Raw genomic sequence first — 18291 nt, 5'->3', positions numbered from 1 at the left:
AACCAATAAGCCTAGGCTTATCGGAGAATCTTGTTGACTACACACATTCCCTCCCCCCACCCACCTGCTGCCTCTTAAAAGCCAGTTCCCCCCATTATGGGCTCCTTGATGCCACCTATCAGAGGCCTACGCTGATGCAGAAGCAGCAACACGGGGTGGCAGCAGCCCCTGTGTGGGGGGGGGGGGGGGCAGAGCACCCCATGCATAGAAGCTGCTCCACAGGATCTGGAGCAGCCTCTGTCTGAGGGGAGCTCGGACCCCTCCAAGGACAGGGGCTGCTGCCACCCTATGCTGCTGCCTCTGCATTAGAGGCAGCAGCGGAAGGTGACAGACAGCTACTCTGCAAGGGGAGCTGGTTTTTAAACTGGCTTCCCTTGAGGACTGGCTCCCCCTGACACCCCATGCTGCTGCTGCCTATAATACAGAATCAACAGCATGGGATGGCAGGAGGCTCCCCAGGAGTGGAACTGGCAGCACACTGGCTGCCAGCCCACTCCCAGGGACTATAGAATAGTTGTGTAACTGCTAAGATTTCATGCAATTACATAACTATGCAATTGCCCAAAAATTAAAATCCCTAGTTGCACTGTAGGCACCAGCTTGGGAACTATTTCCATTTTTCCAGGTACATAAGTCTGGTAGAAGGTTTCTGACTAAGGGAACTTAGCAGGCCCATTCTGTGGGGTTCAACCATGGAGTCATGCCATGAGGTTTAACGAGTGCAGATCCAGGTAATGCAGGCGCTTCTGATCCTGCGAGAGGAGGTCTGGCAACAGCAGAAGTGGAATCAGAGTTTATACCAGGAGTTCCAGGAGTGTGAGGTACTAATGCCAGGCCAGGGCTATCAAGATGACATCCACCTTGTCTCTGTGGTGCTTGTTGAGTACCTTGTGGACCAATGGGAACGGGGGAAAGCGTAGAGCAGAATGACGTTCCATGGAATCAGGAAAGTGTCCACCACTGACTGAGATTCCATAACAAGCTAAAGCGTTGGCACTTCTGATTCTTCTGAGTCATGAAGATGTCCAATCAGGGAAAAACCCACTGTCAGATGTTGTGGAGGACATCTGATCGAAGCAGCCACTTGTGGGCAAAGCTGCCTCCAGGTGAATGAAATGGGCTATGCACAAGTCCCACAAGCAAAGAGCTTCCTGGCAGAGTGGGAAGGATTGTGTGTCATTCTGTTTATATAATACATAGAAAAATGCTACAGAATAAACAGATTTCAGTTTAATAAAATTCTGTAGCGGGGGTGGGGAACTTTTTTTGGTCAAGAGGCCACACACAAGTGAGAAGCCCAAAAAAAAAAAAAGTGAGGTTGCTTTTCCTTGGTGAGCCTCATTATGTCTGCTGGCACTGAAGATGCCATTTCTCTGTTTATTTTCTCCATAACTGTGTAGACCTTTGTTACGTCATCTCTCTTCTAAACTGAACAGCAAGTCTTTTTTTAATCTCTCCTAATGTAGAAAGTTATTCCATATCCATAATCATTTGTGTGACTTTCCCTAAACATTGTAACTTACTGTCTTTAGTTTTAACACATTAAATAGAAAGTTGATTGACATAATGGTAAATAAATTCAATGAACACAGCATCCAATTGTACTGTATTACCCCTTTAAACAGAGGAGAGACAGCATAGGGCTTTTGTATCCTTAATTATTGGGCTAGTAGGTGCTGAACTGATTTCAAATCAAGGATAAAGATACCTTCTGAGATTCTGAAGTGCGACGGTCTACGACAGGGACTCACATCAGCATGTCTTTAGGGCATAAAAAAATCCAACTCTGTAAGAATGTGTCGGCGATGTAATTGACACTTGTGACTGGCCAGTGCCAACTGACTTGGGTCCCTCTACTCCCTCAGCAGGGCTGTTTAATTGTTGTGTACACATTCCAGTTTCAGTTGTAGCCTGAGCTCTGGGATTCTCCCACCTCACAGGGTCTGACAGCCAAGACATCTATACCACAGTTATGCAGCCCTGAAGCTTGAGCTTTGGGGAATGAAAGTCAGCTGGCACAGGCATCAAATCTGGGCATGATGAATTAACTGCCACAATGAGGGAAACCCATGGCCCAATGTAATATTTGATAATTGTTAATGTTCTAAGGGATTTGGCCTTTCATTTCTCTCGGTATTACCCACAATTACAGTATTCTCCTTAACCAGAAGTGATTTGTATAAGTCTACGATTCAGGATTGACATGTTTACAGACTCTACTTAATAGCCACATCAATTCAAAATTATATTTTTTCAGAATCTAAAGAGCCTTTTATAGTTAGTACTATTCACTTTGACTTAATCTGTCATTCATGGGTCATTTAGGAGAAGTGCAAGAATCATGCACCAGTGAGTCACAGCACAGCACAAACATCATATAAGTCAATCTCTGCCCAATATATTCCCAGAACTTCTGCAAAGGAGAAATCTAAGGATATTTTCCTTAAAGGAAAATATTTATCTTTGTTCTTGAAATATCTCATTATGGATAAAAATATATGTGGAACTGTAAGATTAAAATGAGGTAATTAATCTCAGAATCATCATTAGAAGGCCACTGGCAACTTAATTTTTTTTTTTGGGGGGGAGGCCTTTTTCTTCCCTCCAGCTAGTCCTCTAAGCAGTTCTGAAAACAACATTAAATATGATTAAACATTACAAACATTCTTTCCCCTTCATCTCTGTACACTCCTCTACCTGCTGCCTGCTGGTTGTAACTGTAGGTCCTATAGTTAACACTATCTTAAAACTAAACCTGAAGCATGCACCAACACCACAAAGAGAACAGATTATACAGGAAGGAATATCAAATGCACAAAGAGAACACGTTTAAGAGTTTTTTTTCTTTAATATCTTTGTTAGTGATCTGTGGGTTTTCTTGCAACTTTAATAGCTACAAAATGTTCAGATAGCAGTTGCAAATTCAGTACTTCAGATTTCAGTTACTTTTAATATGATTTTAAAACATTTTTCTACCTAAGGGGCTCATTATTTGCAGTTCAACAGTGCTTCTTCACAGCTTTAGTCATACTTGAATATAAAGTGAAGCTATATGGCTCCATTTGTGATATCAAAAATTATTTTTAGAATAGACTGATATGCAACATGATTAAGAATAATTCACTGCCAATCAATTAAGATGAGCTGGCTTGTGATTAAAAAGAAACTCCTGCTTAAATGATACAGGCCAGGGTTTCTCAAACTTCATTGCACCATGACTCCCTTCTGACAACAAAAATAACTATACAACTCCAAGACGGGGGACTAAAACCTGAGCCAGACTGAGCCCTTCCACCCTGGGCAGGGAACTAAAACCCAAAGGCATTTAATCCAAGGCAAGGGGCAGGGGGCCTGGAACCTGAGCTCTGCCAGCCAGAGCTGAAGCCCTGGGCCCCAGCAAGTTTAAGTCAGCACTTGCAATTCCATTAAAATTGGATCATTGACTACTTTGTGGTTTCAAACATACCTTTACTAAATGTAAACAAAATATATATCGTAGTGTTTTCTCTCAAATTTTCAGCTTCTACTGCTCATCCACTTGTTAAGAAGCAGCACTGTAAATTTTCTGTTTCAGTGCTGACATTCAGAACTCTGTAAACAACAAAAGTACTGACAAGAATTACATTCCAACTGCTGCTGTTCTTAGTTTTCCTACCTCTGGATAATGAATATTGTGACAAAGCTCCTACTTAAACTCGGTGGACCTTGCACTTTCAGGTGGATTTGCTTGCTTCATAGGCTAACAGCAGCCCTCAATTTTAGGCACCACACTAAGAGCATTAATTTGCTGTTTGCTGAGCTCTTTTCATCATTGGCCAGCGTATGGTATAAAGTTAGAATAAACGCCACAATCTTTTTTCCTGAGTGGAAATGGGGAAGTGAGTGTTGGGGGGGAACGTGGGCCCACCCTCTACTCCAGGTTCTAGCCCAGGGCCTTGTGAGTCCCTGACACCTGCTACAAGACCCTGGGTTACTTCTCCACACCTTCCCCAGCACCTTCCTTTTCTCCAGTTCATACTGTAGCCTTCTTGTGGAAAAGTTTATGCAAATGAAGCATAGCGTGGAATATTGCTGCCCTTCATTTGCATAATTAATTGGCAGCTGCTTTTGCTCAAAAAGGAGCTGTGTAGATGGCTCCTTTTTGCGCAAAAACCCCATCTTGTACAAGAGCCATTCTTCCTCATTTTTTTCAGGAAGAACAGCTCTTGCACAAGAGGGGCTTTTTGCACAAAAACCGAGCCTCGTTAATTATGCAAATGAGGCACGACAATATTCCATGCTTTGCCTCATTTGCATATTTCTTGTGCCAAATGGGCGCAGTGTAGACATAGCCCTAGTGTCCATTTGTCTTCTTTCCTCCTACTCCAAGCAGCACTCTCCTCCATCTTCTCATCTACAGAAACATATCAACAACTGCAAGCTCCTTTTATAGCCAGTCTCAGCTGGTTTCCCTAATTAACCCCAGGTGTCTTAATCAACCCAGGCTCCCCTGATACTGCAAGCTTGGTCAATTAAGCACAGGTGTTCAACTGCCCCTGACTGCCTCTGATGGTTCTAGACCAACCCCTCCCTGTTATCCTGGGAACAGAGATTTTCTCAGTCTGAGGCTAATGTCCCACCTTTCCACTCCTTTTTGTCTCTCTCTGATCTGACCCTACCACAATCTCTACTGTGCTTCCCCTCCCGCACCCTCTCTTCTCCAGGAGTGAGGGTGTGTTGGACTGCGAGGCTGTGTCTACACTGGCGCAATCTTGCGCAAAAGCGGCTGCTCTTGTGTAGCCAGACAGAGGCCCCCCCGTCACATCCATCTTGCTTGCCCCTCTGAGGTGCCTGGAGCACACAGGACATAGAGAGCAATAAAATCAGCATAGTCTTTGAAGCCTTGACAGAGGCCCGGATATGCTGGCTCATCTGACCCTGGATAACTGTAAACACAGATACGAGAAGGTGATCAAGCCAATAAGCTGCTCTAGAGGCTGTGAGCACTGCCCTTGGCTGGCACCTATGTTGAAACGATCACACGGCCGTCCTGGGGAGAGGAATCTCCCGTTTAGAAAAGAATGCCCAGTACTCCCAATTTAGTTCTCTCTCTTACAAGTGTAAATTAAGTTCACAACTCCCTTGTAAGAACTGGCATCACAAAGACGAACCAGCACCATTTGGTACCATAGATAAGAAAGAGAATACGTGACCCCACGGGTATAAAGATGGGTCCAGCAGCACACTCACTCTGAGCGTCAATCTACCATCTACCTGCTGGTCGGGATAGGTGATTGCCTACCGAGGTCCACAGGGATGCCCACCTTGTATTTGTCTTTCTGAGGAATCGAGGGACCAATCCTGGCCTGACACACTGGAATCGAGGGACGCAGAAGGGGGTAAAAATTGAACCTGTATGTGTCCTTTTGTTTTAGTGAATGCATAGAATAGAGCTCTTTAAAGATTAAGCTGTCACTTGGTACCGTTATTTTCTAACTTCCTTTTCCTTTGTAACCATTTTAAGATCTGTATTTGCTAGCAATTAAGAAGTAGAACAACAGCCATTGTAACCACGTTTTATAAGCCTTTTAATTAACCTGTAACTGTTTAAGCTTTTAACTGACTCCTCCTGTTGCTGTAACAGAACCAGACACAATCAAAAGAACTCTAGCCGGTCATAGGGGCAGACACAGGCAGAGCTGGGCATTTGGGTTCTTTTGCCTCCACGGGACAGACCCTTTGGGGCACCCGTCGGCCTTCCCTAGGCCACCTGCTGCAAAGGGAACTTGCGTCCTAGCAGTTAAAGACTCAGGTGTAATAAGTTCTTCCTGCAAACTTTGGGGTGCGCATCAGCCTTTTTGCTGCCCGCTGTGAAGGGACCCCGGTCCTAGCAGTTGAAGACTTGGGTGTATAACACACACACACACACACACACACACACACACACACACACACACCACGCAATGCCCTGACCATCGGCTGACATCTTGCACAAAAACTTGCTGCCGGTCTACACTGGCCGCGTGTTCTTGCGCACGTAAACTGATGTTCTAATGTATGAAATCAGGGCTTCTTGTGCCAGAACTCTGACACTCCCGCTCAGGAAGAAGCCCTTTTGCGCAACTGTTCTTGCGCAAGAGGCCAGTGTAGACAGGCAACATGAATTTCTTGCGCAAGAAAGCCCTATGGTTAAAATGGCCATCAGAGCTTTCTTGTGCAAGAGAGCATCTACACTGGCATGGATGCTCTTGTGCAAAAGCACATCTCTTGCGCAAAAGCACATGTCAGTGTAGACACTCTCTTCTGGAACAGTTTTTACAGAAGAACTCTTCCACAAAAGAGTTTTTGCATGAGAATGCGCCAGTGTAGATGTAGCCCTACTGTTGTGGCAGGCAGGCCTTGGCTGCCTACATTCTGGGCCAAGCCCTCTCCTGCTGTGTTTGCAGAGGACTTCTCTTCCTCTCCCCTCAGCTGGCTATTGGGGCTGCTGGGTATGTGGTGGTGGGGCTGCTGCTGCGCTGCCCCTGGATGGGGGAGGAAAGGAGAACCCCTTTTTTTGTAGAGTGGGGAGTGGTTCACCTCCGCCTGATCCCGCCTCTGCATTTGTGGTGCTGCCACCACCACCACCGCTCCCTCCCCAGCTTCAGTTGCTGCAGGGACCCATTTCCATTCTTGGCCCCACTGCTTGCCCCCTCTTTCTTTTGCTCTGCTGGATCTTGCAGTAGGTGTTGTGGGCCAGTTATTCAGATGCTTGTGAATGTACCTTCCCTACCCGCCACTAGCAGCAGGCCCTTTCTCGCTGCCTGCCCTCCCCCCTACTTGCAGCAGGCCCTTTTTCACTGCCTTCCCCCCTTTTCCTGTGTGCCCATTCCTCCCGTTTTTCTTTTGTTTGGCACCTGAGCCTCCCCTTCTTTCCTTAGTTCTCTCTCTCTCTCTCTCTCTCACACACACACACACACACACACACTCACCCCATACTGTTAATATAATCTACCCCCTCATCACCCCAGTGCAGCCGGAGGAGCCAGTCTTACCATCCTGTGCTGAGAGTTGTACCCCTTGTTCCTTTATCCCCCTTCCTCTTTATTGCTGCCCTCCCATCCCACTTCCACCCTAGCATAGGGAAGTGGTGAACCTTCCTCTTCCCTTTCCTTCCTTCTCAGGCATTTTTTTTAAATCTCTCCCAATTGTTGTTCCTGTCCTTCCTTCCTCGCCCATGACAACACTTTTAATGGAGGGGTTGTCTTGTGACACTCCTGACACCTCTTCCCCTCCCATCCACCTTTGCAAATACCATCCTCTCTGAGACTTCCAGGCTACCTGTTGATACAACGGTGGTGGTGGGCATGGATGGGAATTCTTGGCCCGCCACTCATACTGCAGCACCTTTTGTTAGTGTCACCATTAAGAAGGCCTCCCTGAAAAGCAGGAAGGGTCAGGGGACCAAGAAGGGTAAAAAGCCCACCGGAAGACAAAACCTCCCTTTGTGGTGGCTCATCCCCCTGCCATTGCAAGTTTAGCAGCGGGGGGGATCCAGACTCAAGCCTCTGGAGGGCCTGGGCGTATGGATAACATTTTCCTCCGTTCCTCCCCAAATGTCACCCTACTGTCATTCCGCCCTGGAGAGGACTGTCAGTCCTGAGACCCCTTCCTCTGGGCTGCAAAGATCCTGCCCTCTACCAGCAGATACCAATCCAACTGCCACTGGTGTGGCAGAGAAGCTCTAGAAGGATCATTTCTGGTGCCCCACCAAGGGGTCTAGTACTGGGTATACTACACTGTGGGGGAAGCCTGGTGCTTTCTCTGCCAGGTGACAGGACACATCCAAAGGGACTGCCCTCTAGCCCAGCAAAGCACTCAGGACCCCTGAGGCCCAGGAGGGCACTATCCCTACCATAGCCAGTGGCCCTGACAGTCCGGACTCTGGGGTCACCCCTCCTCCATCCATGACTGTCAATCCTGTTGGGCTCCGCAGGGCCCAGACGAGCATGGGGGTGCCGCTGCCACTGTGATAAGTGCTAAGGCTGGGCCTATGGAGATGGCAGCAATGGCAGTGATGGGACTCAGGCAGGGCTTACCCCAGGGGGAGGTTCTTCCTTCTCCTAGGCTACATCTAGACTGCAAGCCTCTTTCATAGAATCATAGAACCATTGAGCTGGAAAAGACCTCAGAAGGTCATCAAGTCCAGCCCCCTGCTCTACACAGGACCAATCCCAACTAAATCAACCCAGCCAGGGTGTTGTCAAGCCGAGACTTAAACACCTCTAAGGATGGAGACTCCACTACTTCCCTAGGTAACCCATTCCAGTGCTTCACCACTCTCCTAGTGAAATAGTTTTCTAATATCCAACCTGGACCTCTCCCACCACAACTTGAGACCATTGCGTCTTGTTCTGCCATCTGTCTCTACTGAGAACAGCCTCTCTCCATCCTCTTTGGATCCTCCCTTCAGGAAGTTGAAGGCTGCTATCAAATCCCCCCTCACGCTTCGCTTCTGCAGACTAAACAGACCCAACTCCCTCAGCTTCTCGTCATAGGTCATATGCTCCAGCCCCCTAATCATTGTGGTTACCCTCCGCTGAACCATCTCCAATGCGTCCACATCCTTTTTGTAATGGGGGTCCCAGAACTGGACACAATATTCCAGATGTGGCCTCACCAGAGCTGAATAAAGGGGAATAATGACATCTCTGGATCTGTTGGCAATGGTCCTCCTAATGCACCCTAATATGCCATTAGCCTTCTTGGCTACAAGGGCACACTGTTGACTCATATCCAGCTTCTCATCCACTGTAACACCCAGGTCCTTTTCTGCAGAACTACTACTTAAGCTGGTTGGTCCCCCGCACAGTACTCTGCACTTGTCCTTGTTGAACCTCATCAGATTTCTTGTGGCCCAATCCTCCAATTTGTCTATGTCACTCTGGATCCTATCTCTGCCCTCAAGTGTATCTACCTCTCTCCCTAGCTTAGTGTCATCTACAAACTTCCTGAGGGTGCAATCCATCCCCTCACCAGGTCATTAATAAAGATATTGAACAAAACCGGTCTTAGAACCGAACCTTGGGGCACTCCGCTAGAAACCGACCGCCATGCTGACATCGAGCCATTGATCACTACCAGCTGGCCCCGGCCTTCTAGTCATCTTTCTATCCATATTACCGTCCATTTATCCAATCCACATTCCCTTAACTTGCTGGCAGGAATATTATGGGAGACGGTATCAAAAGCCTTGCTAAAGTCAAGGTATATCACTGACTTTCCCACGTCCACAGAGCCAGTTACCTCATCATAGAAGCTAATCAGATTGGTCAGGCTCAACTTGCCCTTTGTGAATCCATGCTGACTACTCCTAATCACGTTCCTCTCTTCCAAGTGCCTCAAAATGGATTCCTTAAGGATCTCTTCCATGATTTTTCCAGGAACCGAGGTAAGACTGACCGGCCTATAGTTCCCTGGATCGCCCTTCTTTCCTTTTTTGAAAGCATCTTTCGAAAAAGCCTCTTTCAAAAAAGAGCATCTAGACTACAACTAGAACTTTCAAAAAAGCAAGCCACTTTTTTGAAAGAGAGCACCCGGGCAGTCTGAATGCTCTCTTTCGAAAAAGCAGTTTGCATTACATAGCGCCTTTTTTTGAAAGAGCGCTTTCGAAAAAAGGCGTTAATTCTTGTAAAACAAGATTTTCCAGGTCAAAAAAACTGCCAAGTTCTTTAGACTACAGGTTTTTTTTTTTAAAGCGACCTTGTTTTCAAAAAAACTTCCTGTGTCTAGACTGTTGCCGCGTTCTTTCAAAAGTAAATCTAGACACACCCTTTCTGTCCAGCCCCTGTCATCCCTCACCCTCTCACCAATGCCCTTGTCCCCGATCCCTTCCTTCTCTAAAGTCCAGCCCCCCTTTTTGCGGGGCTGGGAGCTTACCATGGGGAGGTGACGAAAGTGGGCCCAACTCTCCACCCCACCTGACAAGGGGGAGGATACCCTCCATGCTCCTCTGGGTATGCCTCTCCTCTATGCCCCAGGACATTTCACATCACCAGACGATGGCTGAGGTGACTGTGGCAGTTGCAGAGGGGGTGAATGCCTCCCTCCTGGAGTCCCTGCAGGGGAGGCCATGGTGGATACTCCTTTTGCCCCCCTTTGTCTGTGCCCTCCACCTGTGTGGAGGCGATTGCGGATCCTGCCACTGACAAGGGCAACAACATGGTGGTAAGAGGTGGACTTGCGTTCCTCTCACAGGAGGTTGAGGCCCTAGGCTTGACCCCATCTGCCTCAGAGGACGAAAAGTCTCATCCTCTCACAATGACCCATCATCTTCCCATCTTCATGCCTCTGAGTTGCCCCAGGATGTGACCACCTGTCCAGCCATAAGCAGCTCTTTGGTCATTGCCACTAAGCCCCTAGATGCTTCTAGTGGGCAGCAATTCCCATTGTTCCACCAGGGCCTGGTGCTGGGGAAACACTACCTTCCCCTACCACTGCTATTGATCCCCTACTCTGCGAGGAGGCATTACAACCCAGTTGCCTCCTCTGCTGAGGTTGCTGACCTTGTTCCCACTCCCAACCCCTTTCTACCCCGTACCGTGCTCAATCCTTCTCCCATCCACGTTCCACTCCTCCTGTTCCCCTTCTGCCATTTCCTCTTACTCCTCTTCCTGATTCCCCTTCTTTTTCTCCTCCCCTCACTTCCCTTCCTTCTCTCCCTTACCTCTTTCCTTCCCCTTACCCAATTTCTGCTGTCCCTGGGGTTGCCATGTTTACATCAGACATTGGCCACCAGAAGGCAGTTTTCATTTCTCCTGCTCCCAGCACGTCTGGGGCTGTTCTCTCTCTGCCACTGCCCCTACCATCATCGCAGCAGGGACTTTAGGGTCCCTGCTTGCCTATGTTGGTCGGCTGCAGGGCCTATAGGGAGGTCTGGCCCAAGGATGTTCGGGGCCTGAGGCCCTGATGCCTGATGCACTAAAGACCGAGATTCACTGTTTCTTGGAGGACATTCATGGCTCTTGCCCTTCAGCTCTGGGAGACTTCCAACTTGTCCTCTGGACCATAAAGGACATTTTGAGGGAAGGCAAAGAGATTGGACGGTGGAAGGCTGCAGCCTACCAGTGGGCCCTCTGCTTCTGATACACCCTGCTCACATTTAGGTACAATCACAGTTTGCTGTGGGGCCCAATGGGGGCTGCCCGCATTCTTGCCAGCAAGGATCTTTCCTAGCCCTCCCAACGCCACTGCTCATCTTTGCCACTCTGAATACCTAGGGCTGTAAGATGGGTCTCCACAAGTATCAAGGGCTCTCCTTCCTTCAGGAAGGGGGGTACTCCATCAAGTTCCTGTAGGAGACCTGCACCACTCCAGCTACCGAGGCTAGCTGGCAGCTGGAGTGGGAGGGACAGGGTCTAATTTTAGCCACCTGTTGACTCATCAAGCCAGAGTTGCAACCCTGTTCTCCCCAAACCTACAGCCTGAGGTGCTGGGGACCGCTGAGGTTGTGCAGGGTTGCCTGTTGTACCTCCGGGTTCAGGTGGAGGGGCTGACGTTACACCTTAACATCTATGCCCCGATTTCTGGCCTGAAAAGGCTCTGCTTCTTCCAGGGGACTTATGCCTTCCTGGGCTCTCTGGATACATGCAAGTGCCTGGTCCTGGGCAGGGATTTCAACTGAACCTTCGAGGAATGGGACCACATGGGGACCGAGATGTGCCAGGCCTCTGTAAACGTCCTCAGAGAGATAATAGATCAACACTCCCTAGCAGACGTTTGGCATGACTACCACCTGGACAAAGATACTGCATTCACCTTTGTCCGGCTGGACGGTGAACAGTTGTTACAGTCCAACTGAGAGTGTATTTACTTATCTTGTTGTCATCTTTCCTGGGCCCACTCCTCCAGCATTTGGCAGGCTCAGTTCTTGGACCACCACTTGGTGGCTGTGACAGCTCTCTTTCTTTGGAGAGGCCAGGGTTGACCTTTTGGCATTTCAACAATAGGTTGCTGGAGAACATAGCATCCTTCTGGGAGTTCTGGCTGGCCTGGCATGGGCAGCGGTGTGCCTTTCCCTCAGCATAGAGATGGTGGGATGTGGGGAATGTGCATGTGTGGCTCTTCTGCAGCGACTATTCCTGGGGGACCAGCCGGTGGCAGGATGCAGCGATAGAGCATTTGGAATGGAAGGTTGTTTGTTTGTTTTTTTAGAGCTGAAGAGGTGCCACCAGCCCCGGAGATCCATCCCTCTGCAGAACGTACCAGGAGAAGCGGGAGGAGCTCCGGGCCCTGAACAACCTTTGAGCCTAGGGCACCTTTGTTTGTTCTTGAATCCATCTCCTCTGGAGATCAATCACAGCTCCCACTTCATCTATGCCCTAGAGAAAAAGAGGGGAGCTAAAAAGCACATAGTCTGCCTTCTGGCAGAAGATGGCATACCTCTCACAGATCTGGTGGAAATGCACGAGAGGGCACGAGCCTTCTCCACCTCCTTTTTCTCCCTGGATTTGACCAACGCTGATGCCCACAGAGTTCCCTGGGAAAAGTTTCTGACAGTCAGTGTGGGTGGCCAAGACAAACTGGAGCTGCTTCTCACTTTAGCAGAGTTCTCAGAAGCCCTCCGCCTCATGCCCACCAATAAATTCCCAGGCATGGGCGGGCTGACCATGGAGTTCTACTATGTGTTCTGAGATGCCCTCAGCACGAACCTTGCCAGTGTCTAGGCTGAGTCTTTGGAGAGCGTGGTCCTCCCTTTATTGTGCAGGTGAGCAGTGCTCACTTTGCTGCCTAAGAAGGGGGACCTTCGTAATCTGAGGAACTGGCTTCCCGTCTTGCTCCTCAGCATGAACTATAAAATCATCGCCAAGACCATCTCACTGAGGCTGTGACCTGTGTTGGCGGACGTGGTCCATCCAGAGCAGACCATCTTTGATAATCTTTATTTAGTCCAGGATCTCATACAGCTCAGGTGTAGGAATGGTCTGTCATTCACCCTCCTGTCCTTGGATCAGAAGAAGGCATTCAATTGGATGGACCACAGGTATCTCCTGAGCACTTGGTGGGCCTTTGACTTCGGGCCCCACTTTGTGGGGTTTCTCCACACACTGTGCACTTCCATGGAGTTTACTGAAGCTCAACTGGACCCTGACAGCACAAGTCAGCTTTGGGCAGGAAGTGCATGAACACTGCCCATTGTCAAGTCAACTGTATACTCTGGCCATCGAGCCCTTCCTCATTCTCCTTCAAAGAGGTTGATGGGGTTGGTGCTCTGTGAGCTGGAGATGTGGCTGATCTTGTTGGCATATGCCAAAAAACGTGCTCCTCTCCCTATGTAGGAGGGCACTGGTGCTGAACCAACTGGTCATGTCCATGATCTGGCACCGTTTCAACCCTGGTCCCAACTCCAGGTTTCCTGGCCCAGATCCAGCAGCTGATGCAATGGTTCTTCTGGCCAGGACTGCCCTGGTCCTTCGTAGGGGTTCTCCATGTTCCCCTGGAGAAGGGAGGGCAGGGTCTGATGTGTTTGCACATGTGGGTTCATGTCCTCCGCCTCCAGGGTTGTCTGCTTGGTGTATCCATCCAGTTCCCTCATTTTAGCCCTTTGACGTCCATACCCATCCCTGTTTTTTCTTAATTTGTGCTCCATAATCATTTGGTGTTTGGGTTCTATGTATCCTCCCCATAGGTTGCGGGGTGGTCCTTTAGATGGGGGCAGGCAATAGGACTACTTTTTTGTAACCTTCTGCTCTGACCCCATCATTAATTAAGATGAAGCATACCTCACATCCCTTTTCCCCAAAAATGGGAGAGTAGAGTAGAACAGAATACTAGAAATGATGTTCCTCTGCACCTCTTCATAGTAGGCTCTGGATGGAACTTTTCTGCTCGATCAGGTAAGTGGCTAGGAGGACAGAATATCAAATGTATCAGCTATCCAGTAGGCAGAGGCTTATAGAAAATATGTAATTTGCAATAGGATCCAGGAATACCATCCTAAAAGAAAACCGAGCAACTGAGTGTTGCCGAGGGGCTGAGATTTTTACTCTTATCTTGGGAATGGAACTACCCCACCATCTCTTTTAACCTACCAAGCTCTGCACTTAATGCTATTTTGATTCTACATAAAAAGAGGTCCTAATCAGAAATAACTTAACTCTATAGATCATTTATATATGAAAAATAAGAGCAATTAGTAACTGACTAATTGTTACATAACACCCATTTAGTAAATTCCCATCTCTCTCCCTGGTCGCTTGTTTTATTTTTTAGGAGAGACATAGGAATATTAGGATTATTGGAATACAATGTTTATTAATTAAGGGTTTGGCAAAGAGCAGCACAAAATCTCATTCAAGAAATGTAAATGTGATACAGAAGGTGAGGGGAAACAAATGAAGGAATTATGGCTGGAAATTCTCAAACATTGATTTCTATGTTAGCAGGATAGAAATGTTGAACAGGTGTGGAAGGGGAAAAGGAACGGCACTAAGGTAAAAGTCAAGAAGGTGTTAACTGAATATCCTGAGTATGACCACGATATTTTAAAATATTTTGTACATAAATTGTGAGGTACTCCTTTGTTAAAATGACTGAAGACAGGAACTGTAGCACCCTAGCTTGAAATTCCTGAGCTATCAGTAGTGTTCACAGAATCACAAACAGCCTTTAACAATATCCCAGAACAAGGGGATTGTAATAATTTGTAAGAGAAATTAAAACTGAAACACATTTAGGACATGCGTTACAAATCAATAACATAAAACATGGAGGGAGGGGAGAGAAAGTGTTTTTTCTGTCACCTTCAATGTAACATCACAGAGTTCCCCAGATTCATAGAACTGAAGAAGAGAGCTATGAAAATCCTTCCAAGCTTCATTTGCTTCAAATACAAACACTTCTTCACCATCACTGTTCAGAGATCTATCTTGCTGCTGTTGCCGCCTTTTCCCTTTTATCTGATAGTGTTTTGCTGACTCTGGGATCATAGATTCTGAAGCCATTGGATGTTTTCTTCTTTCACAGCATGAATATTCAAACACTTCCCATAAAAAAAAAACACAAGAAAAAATGAAACTCCATCAGAACTCAGGCCAAACATACACAGTAAAGTAGAATCACGATCTTCCTATTTGCAATGATTAAAAAAACAAACAGATTAAACATTTTATTTTGATAGTGTACTTCACATGTATAATCATATAATCATAAAATCCTAGGGCTGGAAGAGAGCTCAGGAGGTCATCCAGTCCAGCCCCTGCCCAAAGCAGGACCAATCCCAACTAAATGATACCAGCTAGGGTTTTGTCAAGACAGGACTTAAAAAACCTCTAGGGATGGAGATTCCACCAACTCCCTAGGTAACCCATTCCAGTATTTCACCACCCTCCTAGTGAAATAGTTTTGCCTAATATCCAACCTACACCTCCCCCACTGTAACTTGAGACCATTGCTCCTTGTTCTGCCATCCGTCATTACTATGAACAGCCTCTCTCCATCCTCTTTGGAACCTCCCTTCAGGAAGCTGAAGGCTGCTATCAAATAATCCCCCCTCACTCTTCTCTCCTGCAGATTAAATAAGCCAAAATCCCTCAGCCTCTCCTTGTAGTGGTTGGGGTCAGAACTGGATGCAATACTCCAGATGTGGCCTCACCAGTGCCAAATAAAGGGGAATAATCACTTATCTAGATCTGCTGGCAATGGTCCCCCTAATGCACCCTAATATGCCATTAGCCTTCTTGGCTACAAGGGCACACTGTTGACTCTTATCCTGCTTCTCATTCACTATAATCCCCAGGTCCTTTTCTGCTGACCTGCTACTTCGCCAGCTGGTCCCCAGCCTGTAACAATGTTTGGGACTCTTCTATCTCAAGTGCAGAACTCTGCACTTGTTCTTGTTGAACCTCATCAGATATCTTTTGACCCAGTCTTCCAATTTGTCTAGGTAACTCTGCAGCCTATTCCTACCCTACAAGTATCTACCACTCCCCCTAACTTTGTGTCAGCCACAAACATGCTGAGGGTACAACCCATCCCCTCAACCAGGTCATTAATAAAGAAGTTGAACAAAACCAGATCTAGAACTGATCCTTGGGGCACTCTGCTTGAAACCAACCATGAGCAGATGTCAAGACATAGATCATTACCCATGTATAGCATGTCTAATATCCAATTTACACTTTTAAAGTTCTTACTAGGCATAGCACCTCTGGTTTGGAACTCTGGTTCAGCAACATTTGTGGTCCGACAAGATGTTGCTAGACCATGGAACCCCAGTGGTTGATAATGAGGACTGGCCAAGCATCCAGTGGCAAAGTCCAGCTGGGTCAGGAGCAGGGTACTTTGAAACAGAGTTCATTCAGTTGCTAAACTAAATTTTTCACAGCAGTAGCTTCCTCTACAAGCAGAGAGAATATTTTCATTGTTTGGTATTATTCACTTAAAAAGCAAGAAAAAAAAAACACCTCTTATTTCTGTTTCTGTCTATGAATCAAAATGACAGTGGGAGTGGTAAGATGAGAGCTAGTAGCAGGAATGTAAAAACCCATTCAATTAGTTAACTGGTTAAACGGAGGGGGCAGGGCAGAAGCAGCCCCCCTGCCACCAGCCTCCACTGGTTAGCCATTCACATCCTTAGCTAGTAGAAGTTTTAATGACACAGTACATTTAGTGATCTGAGGAACTGTCTGTTGGAGTTAATAAAAAAAAGAAGAATGTGACATCCATCAGCTGAAAACTAAGGAGACTGCTTCAACTGCAAATGTAAAACATTTATATAACAGTTGAGATTTAGTTTAATAAAATGCATGTGCCGCTATTGTGTTTGTGTATGAGATTTAGTTCTTACCATTCCTAATGCACTGCTGCTGCATCTGTAGCTCAACACAGGTAATGAGTATTATATACACCATTTCCAAAATAAAAATCAAGTTATCTAAAAAACATTATGGAAGGTATACACATTTAGGTGTTGTAAAATACTGTAATGTGTTTTAAATTAACATGTGGTATCTGAGTCTTTAGCTATCATCTTTGAAAATCACAGAAGTCGGAAAAGATTCCTGAAGACTAAAAAAGTGTAAATATAGTGCCCATCTATAAAAGTGAAATAAGAACAACCCAGGAAACTACTGAACAGTCAGTTTAACTTCTGAGCCAGGGAAGAAAATGGAGCAAGTAATTAAGGAATTAATCTGCAAACATCTGGAAGATAGTAAGGCTAACAGCCAGCATAGATTTGTAAAGAACAATCATGTCAAACCAATCTGATAGCTCTCTTTGATAGGATATCAAGCCTTGTGAATAAGGGAGAAGTGGAGGATGTGGTGTACCTAGACTTAAGTAAGGTATCTGACATGGTCTCGCATGACCTTCTTATTAATAAACTAGAGAAATACAACCTAGATGATGCTTACTATAAGGAGGGGCTGCATAACTGACAGAATAATGACTACTTTCTGAGAACAGTTAACAGTTCACAATCATACTGGAAGGGAACAACAAGTGGGGTTCCATAGGGTCCTGTTCAATATCTTCATAATTTAGACGATGGCATAGACAGTAGAATTATTAAGTTTGCAGATGACAGCATGCTGGGAGGGGTTGCAAGTACTCTGGAGGACAGAATAAAATTCAAAATGATCTGGACAAACTAGAGAAATGGTCTGAGGTAAATAGGATGAAGTTTAATATGGACAAATGCAAAGTACTCCACTTAGGAAGGAACAATCAGTTTCGCACATACAGAATGGGAAGTGATTGTCTAGGAAGGAATACTGAAGCAAGAGATTTAGGGGTCATAGTAGACACAAGCTAAATATGAGTCAACAATGTCACACCATTGCAAAAAAAAAATCATGATTCTGGGATGCATTAACAGGAGCATTGTGAGCAAGACATGAGAAGTCATTTTTCTGCTCTACTGTGCACTGATTAGGCCTCAGTTGGAGTATTGTGTCCAGTTCTGGGCACCACATTTCAGGAAAGATGTGGAGAAACTGGAGAAGGTCTAGAGAAGAGCATCAAAAATTATTAAAGGTCTAGAAAACGTGACCTATGAGTATGGTGACCATATTTTCTGAACCAAAATTACAGACATATTAGCCATGTCCCATAATTCTCATTAGCCACACCCCTGTCACAAGAAGTCCCATGCCTGGAGGTAGTGCTCCTGGGGTCATGATGGACATGTGACCAGTAGTAAAGGGTGTCGTGTGACTCCTAAGAACTCCTCCTGCTGTTCTCCTACCAATAGGGATGAGTTTGGGCCCTCACAAGATACCCCCCATACAACTATCCTGCAATTGTACTAACCCAATTTGCATTGCATTAACT

General features: G+C 46.5%; 1 protein-coding gene across 2 annotated transcripts in view; it reads right to left on the bottom strand.

Moving 5' to 3' along the window:
* The window catches only part of KLHL8 (kelch like family member 8), a 71788-nt gene that overhangs the window by 38152 nt on the left and 15345 nt on the right, over positions 1-18291 (bottom strand). The window contains exon 2 of one of the 2 annotated variants that reach the window (XM_006115329.5): positions 14760-14998. The exons of the other annotated variant lie outside the window; for it this stretch is intronic. Coding sequence (XP_006115391.3) covers positions 14760-14960 — 201 coding nt within the window. The 5' untranslated portion in view covers positions 14961-14998. The remainder of the gene's footprint in view (positions 1-14759; positions 14999-18291) is intronic. 2 annotated transcript variants of the gene reach the window in all.

Source organism: Pelodiscus sinensis, chromosome 4 (assembly GCF_052426305.1).
Source record: "Pelodiscus sinensis isolate ZL-2025 chromosome 4, ASM5242630v1, whole genome shotgun sequence".
In the NCBI taxonomy this organism is placed as follows: domain Eukaryota; kingdom Metazoa; phylum Chordata; order Testudines; family Trionychidae; genus Pelodiscus; species Pelodiscus sinensis.
This window is presented reverse-complemented; position numbering and strand designations above follow the sequence as displayed.